Below are 15,780 nucleotides of genomic sequence, written 5' to 3' on the forward strand. Positions count from 1 at the left end.
ACCCGGTGTGTTTACATTCTCTGTGAGCACATCTCTATTATGTAATAATAATCACTCTTGGATACATTAAATGTCTTATTTTATGTTAATATAGACATTTTCATTAATCTGTACGATATTTTCTTCAAAATTATATAACACGTTACATAGTACATAAACATTTTATGTTTATATACTATGTATATAAACATAAGTACATAAACATATAGTACATAAACATTTTAGGTTTATATACTATGGAGGTGTGGTAGCCAGGCAGAGAGAAAACATTATGTCACTCCCCTTAATACATAATGCTTTTGTTTACAATTCTCGGCATGAATTATTCATTACTTCTCCCTTTGTTTATGATGGCATCTAAAGGTAGTTGATAGAAACGATTAAACTCAGTGAACATGGTATGTTGATGTAATAATATGGCTCTGGGCCACATTAAATATCGTGTAGCTATGTAGGTAGGTGTAAGTATTTAGCCCAGGCAGACTATATACCTACATTATTATTATAACTGATAATTATACTTATGTGTACCTGTGCCTAAGTAAACTTACACACTGTGCTGGCATGTAGGTAAACATTAGAATCACTAAGAGTCTTATTAGTCTCGAAGATGCCATATTAATAATGATCATAATAACACACAATAATAATCACTTTGAGGAGTATTAAATATCATATAAAACATTAATACAGTATAGACATTTTGCTTAATCCATCTAAATACACCCCACAGTAGAATAGATTAACATAAGTATGAGATGTGGTAGCCATGTGACTTGCAGGACTTGTGGTAGCCAGGTGACTTGTAGGACTCGTGGTAGTCAGGTGACTTGTAGGACTCGTGACAGCCAGGTGACTTGTAGGACTTGTGGTACCCAGGCAACTTGTAGTCCAACATCAGACAAAATGTGTACACTATAAAATTACTAGAGGTAGCTAGAAAATTATTCCCTTTGTATACCTTCACTCAGAGCATCATTTCTTCTAAAAATGGTGTTACATGAGAATGGGAGTGTTTCTCTTTATTTATTCTACTGTATCAACATGGAGACAACTTGTACACAGTGTAAAGTGACGAAAACCAGACGCGTTCGTCTGGTTTTTTACATTACGTGTAGGTGGGGTGGGGAGGGCTGCCCTTCCTGGCTACCCATACTTCCCAACCTGACTTCCTACAAATAAAACTCACCTCTCACCCTACATCAAGACTACAAATATTTTAAGGTAATTAATGAGTGTACTGTATGTGCCTTTTATCGCTCTAGGGAGCTTTAAGCATCATAGTATAGTATGTGTGGGTGGGGTGGCCAGGAGGTCTACCACACCTGACTTCTTACAGTAAATACACCTTTTGCCCTACATTAAGATTACAAATATTTTGAGGTAAATAATGAGTGTACTGTGTGTGTATTTTACTTTTTAATGCCTAGTTCTATTGCTAACTTAATATATGTTAGTGTAAACTTGTTATCTGGCATTTATATATATTTATAAATGAAAAAATTGGAGTTCTGCTTTCCGGTGAAGTCTGCTTTCCGGCAGTAGCCTGGAACCTAACCTGCCGTATAAGTAGGGCCCTACTGTATACGCTACCAAGTCATCCAACGTGGTTGTTTATTATGTATATCCAAATCCACCACCGAACCCCCACTACACTGTGGGCTGTAGTCAAAGATTACAGAAGTACATAATGGGTCTAGGGACTGGGCCACAAAGTTTTGGATCACTTATTTTCATAAATAACTTATTTTCATCTTAATAACGGAAAAAGCCTTAGAGTACTACAAAACAATGTGTGATGAGGAAGAAATGAAGGCCAGAACAAGTGGTTAGCACCGACTGGTTCCATAAGTTCAAGTTATGTAATAGTTTACATAATAAGTTTTCTGGTGAAAGTGCTTCAGCAGCAGGTAATTTCCCTGCTAAGTTGCAGAAAATTATTTCTGACGGTGGCTACAAGCCACAGCAAGTGTTCAATGCTGATGAGACAAGTGTGTATTAGATGATGATGCTAGCAAGAGCTTACATCAATCAGCATTTTAAAAGTACACTGGGATAATGCATGTGGTAATGCATAGGTGATTTTAAGTGTAAGCCCATGGTAATTTACCACTCCAAGACTCCCCATGCTTTGAAGGGTATGCATGAAACCCCCTTACCAGTTCTTTGGAGGTCAAACATGTCAGCACGGATGAGATGAATAATTGGCTGGTTTGAACATCACTATTCCTGCACAGCATGAACATTGCATTCAAGGTTCTCTTCATTCTTAATAATTACCATACTCATTAAGAAGCTCTGTTGGATGTTCATCATCCAAATGTTAAGTTGAATTTTTACTTCCAAATACATCTTCAATACAACCACTGGATTATGGAGTCATTAGGTCATTCAAGTGTAACTACATGCAAAAAGTGACACAAAAATTTGTTGCAGCAATGGACACTGACCCTGATCTTGCAGTACCAAACTTCTGGCATAAATTTAACAGTTCTGATGCTATCAGCTATGCTAGAAGTGCATGGGATGAAGTGCCCCAATCAACATTATATGCAGGCTGGGGAAAGTTGTGGACTAGTGTGGTGAATACTTTCACAGGTTTCCCCCTCACTTGAGAGTCAGGTGCAAAAAATAGTTTAGCTGAGAAGGAAATTACCAGATGAGGGCTTTGAAGATATGCAGGATGATGATGTAAACAAGCTCTTAGGTCATGACAGACAGGAGTCCAGGGGAAATGTTGGCAGAATTCAATGCAGAGATAGAGGAAGAGGAGGAAGAATAACCTGAAGAAACACAAATAACCCACACATAGAAGAGAGAAGCTTGCGACGACGTTTCGGTCCGACTTGGACCATTTACAAAGTCACACTAACCAGAAGTGGAGCAGGACGGCTATATATAGGCAGGAAGAGGTAGTGGTAGTAGTGGTGGTAGTAGTAGTGGTGGTAGTAGTAGTGGTAGTAGTAGTAGTGGTAGTAGTAGTAGTGGTAGTAGTGGTAGTAGTAGTGGTAGTAGTAGTAGTGGTAGTGGTAGTAGTAGTAGTAGTAGTAGTGGTAGTAGTAGTGGTGGTAGAGTAGTAGTAGTAGTAGTGGTAGTAGTAGTAGTAGTAGTAGTAGTAGTGGTAGTAGTGGTAGTAGTAGTAGTAGTAGTAGTAGTAGTAGTAGTAGTAGTGGTAGTGGTAGTGGTAGTGGAAGTAGTAGTAGTGGTAGTAGTAGTCGTCGCAAGATTCTCTCTTCTATGTGCGGGTTATTTGTGTATCGTTCCAGTCACAGTATTGTGCCTTTTTTTGTTATTTAACCTGAAGAAAAACAGTTAACACCAACAGTTATGTGAGTAGTTCCATAGTATTGGTAAAGTTGCAGACTTATTCACTGATGAGGACCCCAACAAACCTAGAAGCACCGCTCTGAAATGAGGTCTAGAGCAGCTGATGATGCCTTACTGTCAACTGGATAAAGTGCTGCAGGGTAAAGAGACCAGAGATTCATTACAGAATTTCTTACTACTCCAGTACAACCATCAACTTTAAGTGCCAGAGCATCAACCATCCACCTCGGCTAACAATCCACAGCCATCCACCTCAGTGCAGTAGGGCCACAGCATCCCTCTTCACTCTGTTTATAATCATCAGCATATACCAGCAAAATTTAAGTTAAGAAATATTATTTCTGTAACATTTTGTAGCTTTAACCAATGTGTTAAACATAATACATCATGACAACCAACTACAATTACATATAATTTTTTTGTTTACAATTTGGAAACCTAAAACAAAGTTGTCTGCCATTTTGGGAGGGGGGAGATTACAAGAAAAGTAACCTTATTTTTCCCATGTTCTTCAGTTTGTTTTAGACTATATTTTGTCTTATGCTATTTTCAAGAATGTAACTACCATCTTAATCAACAGTCAACTGTACTTTTCTTTAGTTTTGCTATCAATACCACTACAGCCACACTTATGAAAATAGTGATTTTTGTTGGCCACTTAAAATACTATTCATTTTCCATGCTAAAAAATTTAAACCAACCACAGAATAACATCTTTTCGTAAATATGCTCAATGATAAACAATGAAGCAAGTGTGGGGGCACTACATCTCTTTCCTTCTCCTATTTTCCTGAAACGTGTGCCAGAATCTTTTCCTCACATGCCATGCAGGTTACCGAAAGCAACACCATGCCAAGAGTGTGGAGAGCTTGTCACCCTTCTTACTCACCTTACCATACTGAACCAACTTATTATTATTATTATAATCAAAAAAGAAGTGCTAAGCCACAAGGACTATACAGTTATACTGAACCAAAAATACAAAGAATTAAATATGCTTGTCTAAGGGTCACCCCTAACTTGGGGGGGAAATACAGGTGTTCAAAATTAATGTAAGTACAGTGGACCCCCGCATAACGATTACCTCCGAATGCGACCAATTATGTAAGTGTATTTAAGTAAGTGCGTTTGTACGTGTATGTTTGGGGGTCTGAAATGGACTAATCTACTTCACAATATTTCTTATGGGAACAAATTCGGTCAGTACTGGCACCTGAACATACTTCTGGAGTGAAAAAATATCGTTAACTGGGGGTCCACTGTACTGTACTGTATTAAGAAAAGGTACACTTGTATCCATATATGGTATATAACACATGTGCTGTTCTAACCTGTTGTTGTCAAGCCGCTGGTATCCATCACCTGGGCCAAGCAGCAAGGAGGAGCGTTCATGTGGGCCCCCAGAACTGCTAGTGAGGGCCAGAGTTCCTCCTCCAGAGCCACCACTCCCCCATGCCCTGGTGGCTTCGCTCCAGCCACGACGAGATACCTCGCTCACCTGAAAAAAAAAATCTGAATAATTATCACTGGTGAAATGAAAACAGCTTGTAAAGAGTAAAAAAAAAAAAAAAAAAAAAATAAATAAATGCTGATTCATTCGTTGTGTATCTCAATGACTACAATAAACAGCTGCAATAAATCCACTTGCAGTGTTTTTGTGAATGTTATATGTAGGATAACATTAACCCTTTCAGGGTCCAAGGCCCAAATCTGAAGTGGTGCCCCAGTGTCCAAGAATTTAAAAAAAAAAAAAAATTATTTTTTCTTATGAAATGGTAAAGAATCTTTTTGTGAAGGTAATAAAACAAAAAGTACGAAATTTGATGGAAAATTTGATGGAATTTTGATGTGTCAGCGATATTTACGAATCGGCGATTTTGCCGACTTTGACTCCCATTTTAGGCCAATTACATTATTCCAGTAAACCAAATTCTTAGCTATTTCACTAGTATTACTTCTATTCTATCTATTGAGCACAAGAAATCAGCAAGTCAACTGTTTCAACTACAAATTAAAGTGATCAGAAATTGTTAATTTGGCCAATTTAACACAAAGTTCAAAATATTCCAATTTCAAAATAGGGTCCAGAATAAACAATGTAGGTATTCCTGGAACTAAACTAACATTTCCTCTGTTCATTAGTTATGTTTTGAGGCTTTACAAATAAATTCCATTTTGATTTTTTATTCACACCAAAAAATTGAAGATTTACTGTTATGCAATACTGTAATAATTGTATAAATATCACCATATTTGTGAATGCATATTAGACCCACCAGCTGGCGTGTATTAGACGTGTGAGGTCGTTTGTTTACTCTTGAATATTGGCAAAAATTTAACATTTCTGCTACTTTGAGCTCAGTTTCAAGCCATTTCCAGTGCTGAAACCAATCAAAATCATCTCTATTTCTGTAATATGTCTTCCATTCTATCAATTGAGACCAAGAAATCGCAAATACAACTATAAAAAACATACGAAAAAATACTGCAAAGTCGCTGTTTTAATCGAAAAATCATGATTTCAGTTTTTTTCTCTCATTATACACAGTGTGCTGCAGGATCTGTTTTATGTGGTGCACACATACCACATAGATGTATTCTTTCATATCTAGGCCCAAATGTACCACTCACAGTTTATCAGAGTGAGCTGAGCTCATGACGTAGATCTACGGTTTGGACCCTGAACGTAAAGCCGTAGATCTAAGGGACGGACCCTGAAAGGGTTAAATATGTATATGTTATTGTAATCTAAAGGGAAGTTCACATTATTTATAATCAATGTAAGTGCTGCTTATATACACAGCTATTGCTAACAGTGTCAGGAAGCCCCTAACAGCTCATGTAGCAGATATGTACTTAAAAAGTTAATCATCATCTGCCTTGTCACTATGTGAAGAGAAGCAACAGCATAGAGATATGCTGGGGCACATCACCTCATTAATGTACCAACAAGATGAGGTTAATACTGTGCCTGCCCTTCACCACCAACACAAGTGCCACCATTGTTTTTATTTGTTTACTCATGCTTGCACATTTGTTTCTTCTCCCTCTCCCTCCCCCACCCACAAAAAATATAAATGCAACATACCCAGACGAATGTTGGAATATGCAGCAGTAATGTGGTGAAGACGAAATATTTAGATAAAACAGAAAAGGTCCAAAGACATGCTACAAATGATTTGTCAGAGCTTAAAAAAAAAAAAAAAAAAAAAAAAGTAGACTAAAAATGCCAAAAATGTCCATATTCACTGATGAGAGAGAGAAAGGGAGGGAGCGGGAGACAGCGAGAGGGGGGAGATGGTGAGACAGCAAGAAAGAGGGAGAGACAGTAAAAGAGAGGGCGAGAGAGAGATGATACAGACAGCACAATTTAAAACAATGTATAAAAAGTTAATACACAACACTTACGCACCATTAACAGGGAGAACAAGAAGCCACAATTGATAACTAAGGGGTAAAGTAAAGCTGAAAGGCTACTAGAAAGTATTTCTCCACAGAGTGGTGGACCACAGGAATGGGATAACAAATGCTATAAATAAATGAATATTTAAAAACATAAGCTGTATATTTTTCCTGAAATATGCTTCGCAAAAAAACATTATTTTTATTTATTATCACACTGGCCGATTCCCACCAAGGCAGGGTGGCCCGAAAAAGAAAAACTTTCACCATCATTCACTCCATCACTGTCTTGCCAGAAGGGTGCCTTACACTACAGTTTTTAAACTGCAACATTAACACCCCTCCTTCAGAGTGCAGGCACTGTACTTCCCATCTCCAGGACTCAAGTCCGGCCTGCCGGTTTCCCTGAACCCCTTCATAAATGTTACTTTGCTCACACTCCAACAGCACGTCAAGTATTAAAAACCATTTGTCTCCATTCACTCCTATCAAACACGCTCACGCATGCCTGCTGGAAGTCCAAGCCCCTCGCACACAAAACCTCCTTTACCCCCTCTCTCCAACCTTTCCTAGGCCGACCCCTACCCCGCCTTCCTTCCACTACAGACTGATACACTCTTGAAGTCATTCTGTTTCGCTCCATTCTCTCTACATGTCCAAACCACCTCAACAACCCTTCCTCAGCCCTCTGGACAACAGTTTTGGTAATCCCGCACCTCCTCCTAACTTCCAAACTACGAATTCTCTGCATTATATTCACACCACACATTGCCCTCAGACATGACATCTCCACTGCCTCCAGCCTTCTCCTCGCTGCAACATTCATCACCCATGCTTCACACCCATATAAGAGCGTTGGTAAAACTATACTCTCATACATTCCCCTCTTTGCCTCCAAGGACAAAGTTCTTTGTCTCCACAGACTCCTAAGTGCACCACTCACTCTTTTCCCCTCATCAATTCTATGATTCACCTCATCTTTCATAGACCCATCCGCTGACACGTCCACTCCCAAATATCTGAATACATTCACCTCCTCCATACTCTCTCCCTCCAATCTGATATTCAATCTTTCATCACCTAATCTTTTTGTTATCCTCATAACCTTACTCTTTCCTGTATTCACCTTTAATTTTCTTCTTTTGCACACCCTACCAAATTCATCCACCAATCTCTGCAACTTCTCTTCAGAATCTCCCAAGAGCACAGTGTCATCAGCAAAGAGCAGCTGTGACAACTCCCACTTTGTGTGTGATTCTTTATCTTTTAACTCCACGCCTCTTGCCAAGACCCTCGCATTTACTTCTCTTACAACCCCATCTATAAATATATTAAACAACCACAGTGACATCACACATCCTTGTCTAAGGCCTACTTTTACTGGGAAAAAATTTCCCTCTTTCCTACATACTCTAACTTGAGCCTCACTATCCTCGTAAAAACTCTTCACTGCTTTCAGTAACCTACCTCCTACACCATACACTTGCAACATCTGCCACATTGCCCCCCTATCCACCCTGTCATACGCAAAAAAACATGCACTTAAGAAATGTTAGGATGATATTTCAGTCCTCCCTGGACCACTGTAATTTGGTTGGTTTAAGACCAAACAAAGTATCATCCTATGTTCCTTTCCTAGGTGTCAGTTTTTGGCAAATTGGTCCAGCCATTAGGATTAGTCTGCCCAAAATGCCTAGGTATGCTAGAAGCCTTCCTTGTAATTTTAATTATCAAAGTTTTGATGAAAATTCAATCACTTCTGTGCATTATATATATACCACAATCAGAATGAATTTTTTCACTATGAAATACTGAAAAAATTATAAAACAAATCAATCAATGAAGACCTACAAACAAATGAAGTATTTACACACTAGAAAGTTCTACCATATATTTGAAAGTTAAAGAGGTGGTGCTGAAAATGGTTTCAAGAGGAAGTAGAATATGCCAAAAGAACTGGAAACTGAAGTACGGATGGAATACAAAGAACAGATTTAATCCTGTAAATAAAAATATAGGTTTCCCATGTTTAATGTGTTCTACTACATGCAGGTTCACTATGTAATGACTCTACTTCTACCAGTAACTTGCTATGTGTGGCATAAATTCACTCTTATGAGATTACTCAAATCCAGTGCCACTATTTCTAAATATCACACTAAACTGATTCACTGTCATTTATATTAAAAAAAAAAAAGGGGGGGGGATGGAAAATGCAAAGAGCAAGAGAAAATTTTAAATGAAATCCTTTGATTGTTTTTCAGTTTTAACCCTTAAACTGTCCAAACAGAGATCTATGTTGACGTGTGTAGCACTCTGACCGTAGATCTACGTTTTTTTACATGCTTTCAAATGGAGAAAATAAAGGTCAGAGCGCTACTCATGTGAATGTAGATCTACGTTTGAACAGTTTAAGGGTCCATTAAAAAGAAGAGGGAAGAAAGAGAAGTAGGGAGATATACATTCACAGATTCCTAACACAAGCACCTCAATCTATAGAAAGACAGATTGGTTGATTGGTGGCACTGGAGGCAATGTAAAAGGGAGGAGAACTATGATTGAAATCCAGATTTATTTTTTTCTTGGCTGTTTTCAGACCAAATTTATTTCCTTTTGGTACAGTACATAGCTGTTTGATGCCACATAGTATGCTAAGAATTGCTTGGTAGAAGTCAGTCAAGAACTGTGGATTCTTTTTTCCAGATTCTGGCAATTAATTGTAGAAAGAATACAGTACGATTTTTTTTTTTTTTTTTTTTTGGGGGGGAGGGGGGTATTTGGGTTATATATATTTTTCATTCTATACATGGCTGTTTAGTACATTCCTGTATGTGGTATGCTCATACAGTGGAACCTCAAATTTCAAACGTATCGCTTATCGAACTCTTCGAAAATCAACTGCTTTTTTCGAACCAACTTTGTCCCTATTATTGAGCTCACCCCTATTTTCGAACTGCCAGATACTGGAACTGTCAGCCAGCCCATTCTGTCTGCATCCCCGTGCAGGCACCATGAACCAGTCTGGCTTTGTTGATGCTTGAGTGAACACTAACCTGCACTCTCATTCAAACATTTTATGATTGTGTTTAGTGCTTGTGGGAATGTGAAATAAGCTACCATGGGCCCAAAGAAACTTGGTACCCCTGTGGTAAAGAAAGTGAGAAACACCATAGATGTGAAGAAGGAAATAATACAGAAGTATGAGAGTGGTGTGAAACTTGTTGAGCTTGCCAGGATGTATGGGAAAAACAAGTCGACCATTGCTTCTATCCTTTGATACCTAAAGTCCTTATGGAGGGGGATTTCCCTTCCAAACACTAACCCCAACTCCCTCTCTCCTCCTCCCTGTCTTCCAGATGCCATCACCAATCTTCAATAAAGGTAAGTAAAAATGTTACTTTATATGTTTATTTAAATTTATTAATACATAATTGTACACTATATTTGTTGTATGTAAAACTATAATTAATCTCTATAAAATGCATTTTTTTTTTGTGAATATTTTTGGGTTTCTGGAACATTAGTTGTATTTCCATTACAGTGGAACCTCAAATATCGAACTTTCTTCGGTCCAGAAGGCTGTTCGAGTGCCTTTACCGAATGAATTTATTCCCATCAGGAATAATGTAAATTAGATTAGTCCATTTCAGACCCTCAAAAATACACTTATAAAAGCACTTACAAAAATACACTTACATAATTGGTTGTGTTGGGAGCAGTTCGATTTTTGAGGTTCCACTGTACTTCTTATGGGAGATATTGCTTTGCTTTTCAAACTTTTCGAATTTAGAACTAGCTCCTGGAACAGATTAAGTTCGAAATTTGAGGTTCCACTGTAATTTTTTTTTGCCAAAAATAAGTTTGGAGATGTGAATTGTTATTCCCTATGCTGGCACAGTGTTAACCCCTTAACTGTAACAACCCCAAATCCTGAGGTGTCTCCTGGTGTTGCAAAATTTAAAAAAAAAAAAAAAAAAAAAAAATCTTGGGAAATGATAGAGAATCTTTTCCTGATTGTAATGACACCAAAAGAATGAAATTTGATGGAAAACTGATGGAATTATGCTCTCGCAAAGTTAGCAACCTCGGCGATATTTACGAATCGGCTATTTTGCCCACTTTGAGCCCTATTTTCGGCTAATTCCATTGTTACGGTCAACCAAACTCATAGCGATTTCTTTAGAACTCCATTTTTTCTATCGATTGAGTACAAGAAACTGCCCATTTACTGATTTCAACTACCCAATAACGTGATCAGAAATTTGCAATTTTTCCAATTTCACGAAAATTAAAAAAATGACAATTTCAAAATAGGATCCAGAATGAACAATGAAGACATTCCTGGCTCTAAAATAACATTTTCTTTGTTCATCAGTCATGTCTCCAGGCCCCTCTGATATTACTCTTGCTTTCTATTTTGAATTTTTATTCAAACAAAAAATAGAAGATTTACTGTTATGCAGACTACTGCAATATTGTAATAATTGTATAAATAATGTCAACCCATTCATGACTGCATATTAGAATAGCTACTTGGACATTTATTGGAAAATGACATATCTGTTTACTTTTGAACACTGGCAAAAATCAAACATTTCTCCTACTTTGAGCTCCATTTCAAGGTTCTTTTCATAGTAAAACCAATCAAAATCACCTCTATTTCTATAATATGTTTTCCGTTCTATCAAATGAGACCAATAAAACGAGAATACAACCATAAATACTATATGAAAATAGACCACAAATTCGGCATTTTAATTAAAAAAAAAGGTCGGATTTTTTTCTCATTATGCACTGCATACTGCAGGATTTTTTATATGGTGCACACTGACCACACAGACCCATTTTCTTACATGTGGGCCTACAGCTTTCTCCTGCTTGATTTGAAGCCGCTAGAATTTATGAGTACATATACGTCAAACACGGTGGCTCGTAAGACGTATATATACGACCGAAACAGTCAAAGGGTTAATTGTATAGGAGTATGACTGAATTCTGGATATAATTTTTTCCTCACACTTTTGAACAAAATTCATTTCCTTTCCCAATTCTGGTTGTTTTAATTGTACTATATAATGAAGGGATTATGAGTGAATTATGTATTTTATTTTTTCTTATTTTTTTTTTTAGACCAAATTTACTTATTTTGTAAACATACAGTATATAATAGTGTGGTACATGTACAATAGGCTCATTTTTTTTATTACCTTCATTAAGTAATGTGAAATTTGTAATGTTTCAGTACACATCCCTACAATTGGCATATTATATTGGCTTTGCTTTATACACCGTCAACTGGGAATGTATCTACTAATTAATGCATGTGAAACCTGTGCATACTATAATTAGAAGATTGTATAATAAAATGCAAACTATGCAAATGTACCCAGAAATTAATAATAATGCATTTGGGTAAGTGTGTTGCAACAGAAGTTTGTCGGTATAGAATAGGAAAAGGAAGGATTGCTGCAAGGATAAGGTTAATAGGGAGGAAGGAAGACAAAGTTACCATGAAAAGGGGTTTTACAATGTAAAAATAATACAGTGGACCCCCGGTTAACGATATTTTTTCACTCCAGAAGTATGTTCAGGTGCCAGTACTGACCGAATTTGTTCCCATAAGAAATATTGTGAAGTAGATTAGTCCATTTCAGACCCCCAAACATACACGTACAAACGCACTTACATAAATACACTTACATAATTGGTCACATTCGGAGGTAATCGTTATGCGGGGGTCCACTGTATAGAGAAGGCAGAGTGGAGAGAAAAAATAGATTAAAAGAATAGTGAGGAAGTGTAAAAGGAAATCAAATGAGAGAATGAGTGAGTGTCAGCAAATTACGCTGAGTGATTAATAAGTTGAGAAAGCCTGTCAAATGACAAAAGGGAGACGATTTCTTGAATTAAGCACGAAGGAATAAAATTTTGTAGGTACAGCCGAGTATTCAGGAAGTGTGCGAGGCAGTGGGTTGGGTCAAAAGGGCTTAAGACAGATGTTAAAATCAGCCAGAGGTGCAATTTTGAAGTGGTTGGTGTAAGAGTATTTGTTCAATACACAGTATGCAGGAACAGGGAAGGTACATAAGGTACAAGGGAAAAGGGGACAAAAGAGAGAGCATGAATTATATGGGAATAAGCCTGTTGAGCATACAAAGTGTAAAGTAGAATTATTACTGAATAGTTTGGGAGACAAAGCGAGATTGCAAAGGAACAAAGGGGACTTTAGGAAGGGTGGGGGATGTGTAGACTGTGTTTACGTTGAAGCATATAAGTGAACTCTATCACATTTACGGATTTAGAAAAGGCATATTTTTATATAGCCGGACTTGAGTCCTGGAAATGGGAAGTACAATGCCTGCACTCTAAAGGAGGGATTTCGGGATATTAGCAGTTTGGAGGGATATGTTGTGTATCTTTATACGTACAGTGGACCCCCGCTTTACGATCAGCTCCCAATGCAACCAATTATGTAAGTGTATTTATGTAAGTGCATTTGTACGTGTATGTTTGGGGGTCTGAAATGGACTAATCTAATTCACAATATTCCTTATGGGAACAAATTCGTTCAGTAATGGCACCTGAACATACTTCTGGAATGAAATAATATTGTAAACCGGGGGTCCACTGTATATGCTTCTAAACTGTTGTGCTCTGAGCACCTCTGCAAAAACAGTGATTATGTGTGAGTGAGGTGAAAGTGTTGAATGATGATGAAAGTATTTTCATTTTGGGGATTTTCTTTCTTTTTGGGTCACCCTGCCTCGGTGGGAGACGGCTGACTTGTTGAAAAAAAAAAAAAAGATAGGGTGGATAGGGAAGCAATGTGGCTGATGTTGCAAATGTATGGAATAGGTGGCAAATTACTAATGCAGAAAAAAATTTTATACAGAAAGCAAGGCCTAAGTTAGGGTATTTAGGAAAGGGAAAATATTTTCTAGTAAAAATTAGGCCTTAGCACCAGACACCATGGTCGTTCAATGTATTTATAGATGGGTTTGTAAAAGAAAGTGGTACGAGGGTGAAAAATGAGAGATGAAGTGGGGATTATCATAGGTGTTTTTTTTAATGACGAGAGTTCTTTTGGAAGATTCTGAAAGGAAGCTGCAAAGATTGTTGGAGTAGTTTGGGAGGGCATGTAAAAGGAGGAAATTGAAAGTGAGCATAGAAAAGAGCAGAGTGATAAGAGTAAAAAAAAAAGTTTAGGCAATGAAACACTGGAGGAACAGAGAATGGAAGAAGCGAATATATTTAGATATTTGGGATGAGGTAAACAAAAGAGGGGAAAAAGGTGGGTGGCATCTTGAAGCATTTATGGAATGAAAACTTTTTTATGAGGGGGGGGGAAGAGGTACCATAGAATAGTGGTACCAAGACTTTTAAATGGATGCGAGATGCCATCTTGAAATGCCGCAGCTAGGACACTGAAGGCAGTTAGGATACCATGTATGACAGTAATGTGGTGTGATTAAGCAGAGAATTAGGAGCAGTTATATGATGATGTGGGGTTAATTCAGAGTATGACAATGTGGGGATAATTCAGAGGAAGGAGTAGGATTTGTTGAAGTGTTTGGTCATTTAGAAAAGATGGAACAGAATCAGACGACAATGTTAAAAATCTGGGGTAAAGAGGAAGGGTAGGGGCTGCCTCAGAAAGGGTTGAAAGGAGGAGGGTGAAGGAACATCCAGCAGGAATGTATACATGAATGAATGTGTGAAAGATAACATTTATGAAGGGAAGTACAGTGGCCTGCAGGTAAAGGAGGGGTGGCAAAGTTGTTTGGAGAGTCAACAGAAATGTGATATCCATAAACTGCTGGGACGACAGATGCTGAATGAGTAATGATGAATGCATTTCCTTTATCTGGGTCACCTTACCTTGGTGGTAGATTGCCAAGGTGGTAGAAAAAAATAATAAAGCCAAGAATAAGGGGTAAAACAAAGAAAGTCTATAAACATTAGACAGGACTAATCAAAAGAATTATTGTTAATGATTAGCACAGCCTATCTAGGAAAAAGTAACACTTTACACAGTACAGTACTAGGTCTGAAATCAATTGTAAAATAAAAAAATCAGTACAAAAGATAATAATTAAATATTAAAAGAACAGACAGATATACCACAAAGAATGAAATACATGTACAATGGATCTATTTAAAAAAAAAAAAATAAAGAGGTAAAGTGAAGAGATGCTATAAAAATGGATATTGAGGGCTTAATGAAAACAAATGAGGTGGAAATTAACCCTTTCAGGGTTTTGGCCGTACTAGTATGGCTTACGCACCAGGGTTTTTGACGTACTAGTACGCCTAAATTGTAGCGCCCTCAAATCTAATAAGAGAAAGCTGGTAGGCCTACATATGAAAGAATGGGTCCATGTGGTCAGTGTGCGCAGTATAAAGAAAATCCTGCAGCACACAGTGCGTAATGAGAAAAAAAAACTTCGACCATGTTTTTGGATTAAAACAGCGACCTTGCACTGTATTTTCGTATGGTATTTATTGCTGTAATCTAGTTTTCCTGATCTCAATTTATAGAATGGAAGACATATTACAGAAATTGAGATGATTTTGACTGGTTTTACAATGAAAAGTACCTTGAAATTGAGCTCAAAGTAGCAGAAATGTTCGATTTTTACAAAAGTTCAAAAGTAAACAAATCATGCTATGCGTCCAATACACGTCAAATGGTGAGTCTAATATTCTTTCACAAGTGCGCTGATATTATTTATACCATTTCTACACTAATACAGTAGTCTGCATAACAGTAAATCTTCTATTTTTTTGTGAGAATAAAAATTCAAAGTGGAAAGCAAAATAACGCAAGTGGCGCGTGGGGACGTGACTAATGAACAGAGGAAATGATATTTTAGTGCCAGGAATGTCTTTCTTGTTTATTCTGGACCCTATTCGGAAACTGGCATCTTTTGAAATTTGTGTGAAATTGGCAAAATTGCTAAATTCTGACCACACTATTGGATAGTTGAAATCGGTAAATGGGTGGTTTCTTGTACTCATTCGATAAAAAAAATGGAGTTCTAGCGAAATAGT

The 15,780-nt window shown here is 37.4% G+C and overlaps 1 protein-coding gene across 2 annotated transcripts in view; it reads right to left on the reverse strand.

Moving 5' to 3' along the window:
* Positions 1 to 15,780, reverse strand: part of LOC128692026 (ADP-ribosylation factor GTPase-activating protein 1-like) — a 121,078-nt gene that overhangs the window by 22,352 nt on the left and 82,946 nt on the right. For both annotated transcript variants that reach the window (XM_070085096.1, XM_070085095.1), the window contains one exon: positions 4,659 to 4,825. In XM_070085096.1, the coding sequence (XP_069941197.1) occupies positions 4,659 to 4,825 (167 nt within the window). The remainder of the gene's footprint in view (positions 1 to 4,658; positions 4,826 to 15,780) is intronic.

Source organism: Cherax quadricarinatus, chromosome 15, assembly GCF_038502225.1.
Source record: "Cherax quadricarinatus isolate ZL_2023a chromosome 15, ASM3850222v1, whole genome shotgun sequence".
In the NCBI taxonomy this organism is placed as follows: domain Eukaryota; kingdom Metazoa; phylum Arthropoda; class Malacostraca; order Decapoda; family Parastacidae; genus Cherax; species Cherax quadricarinatus.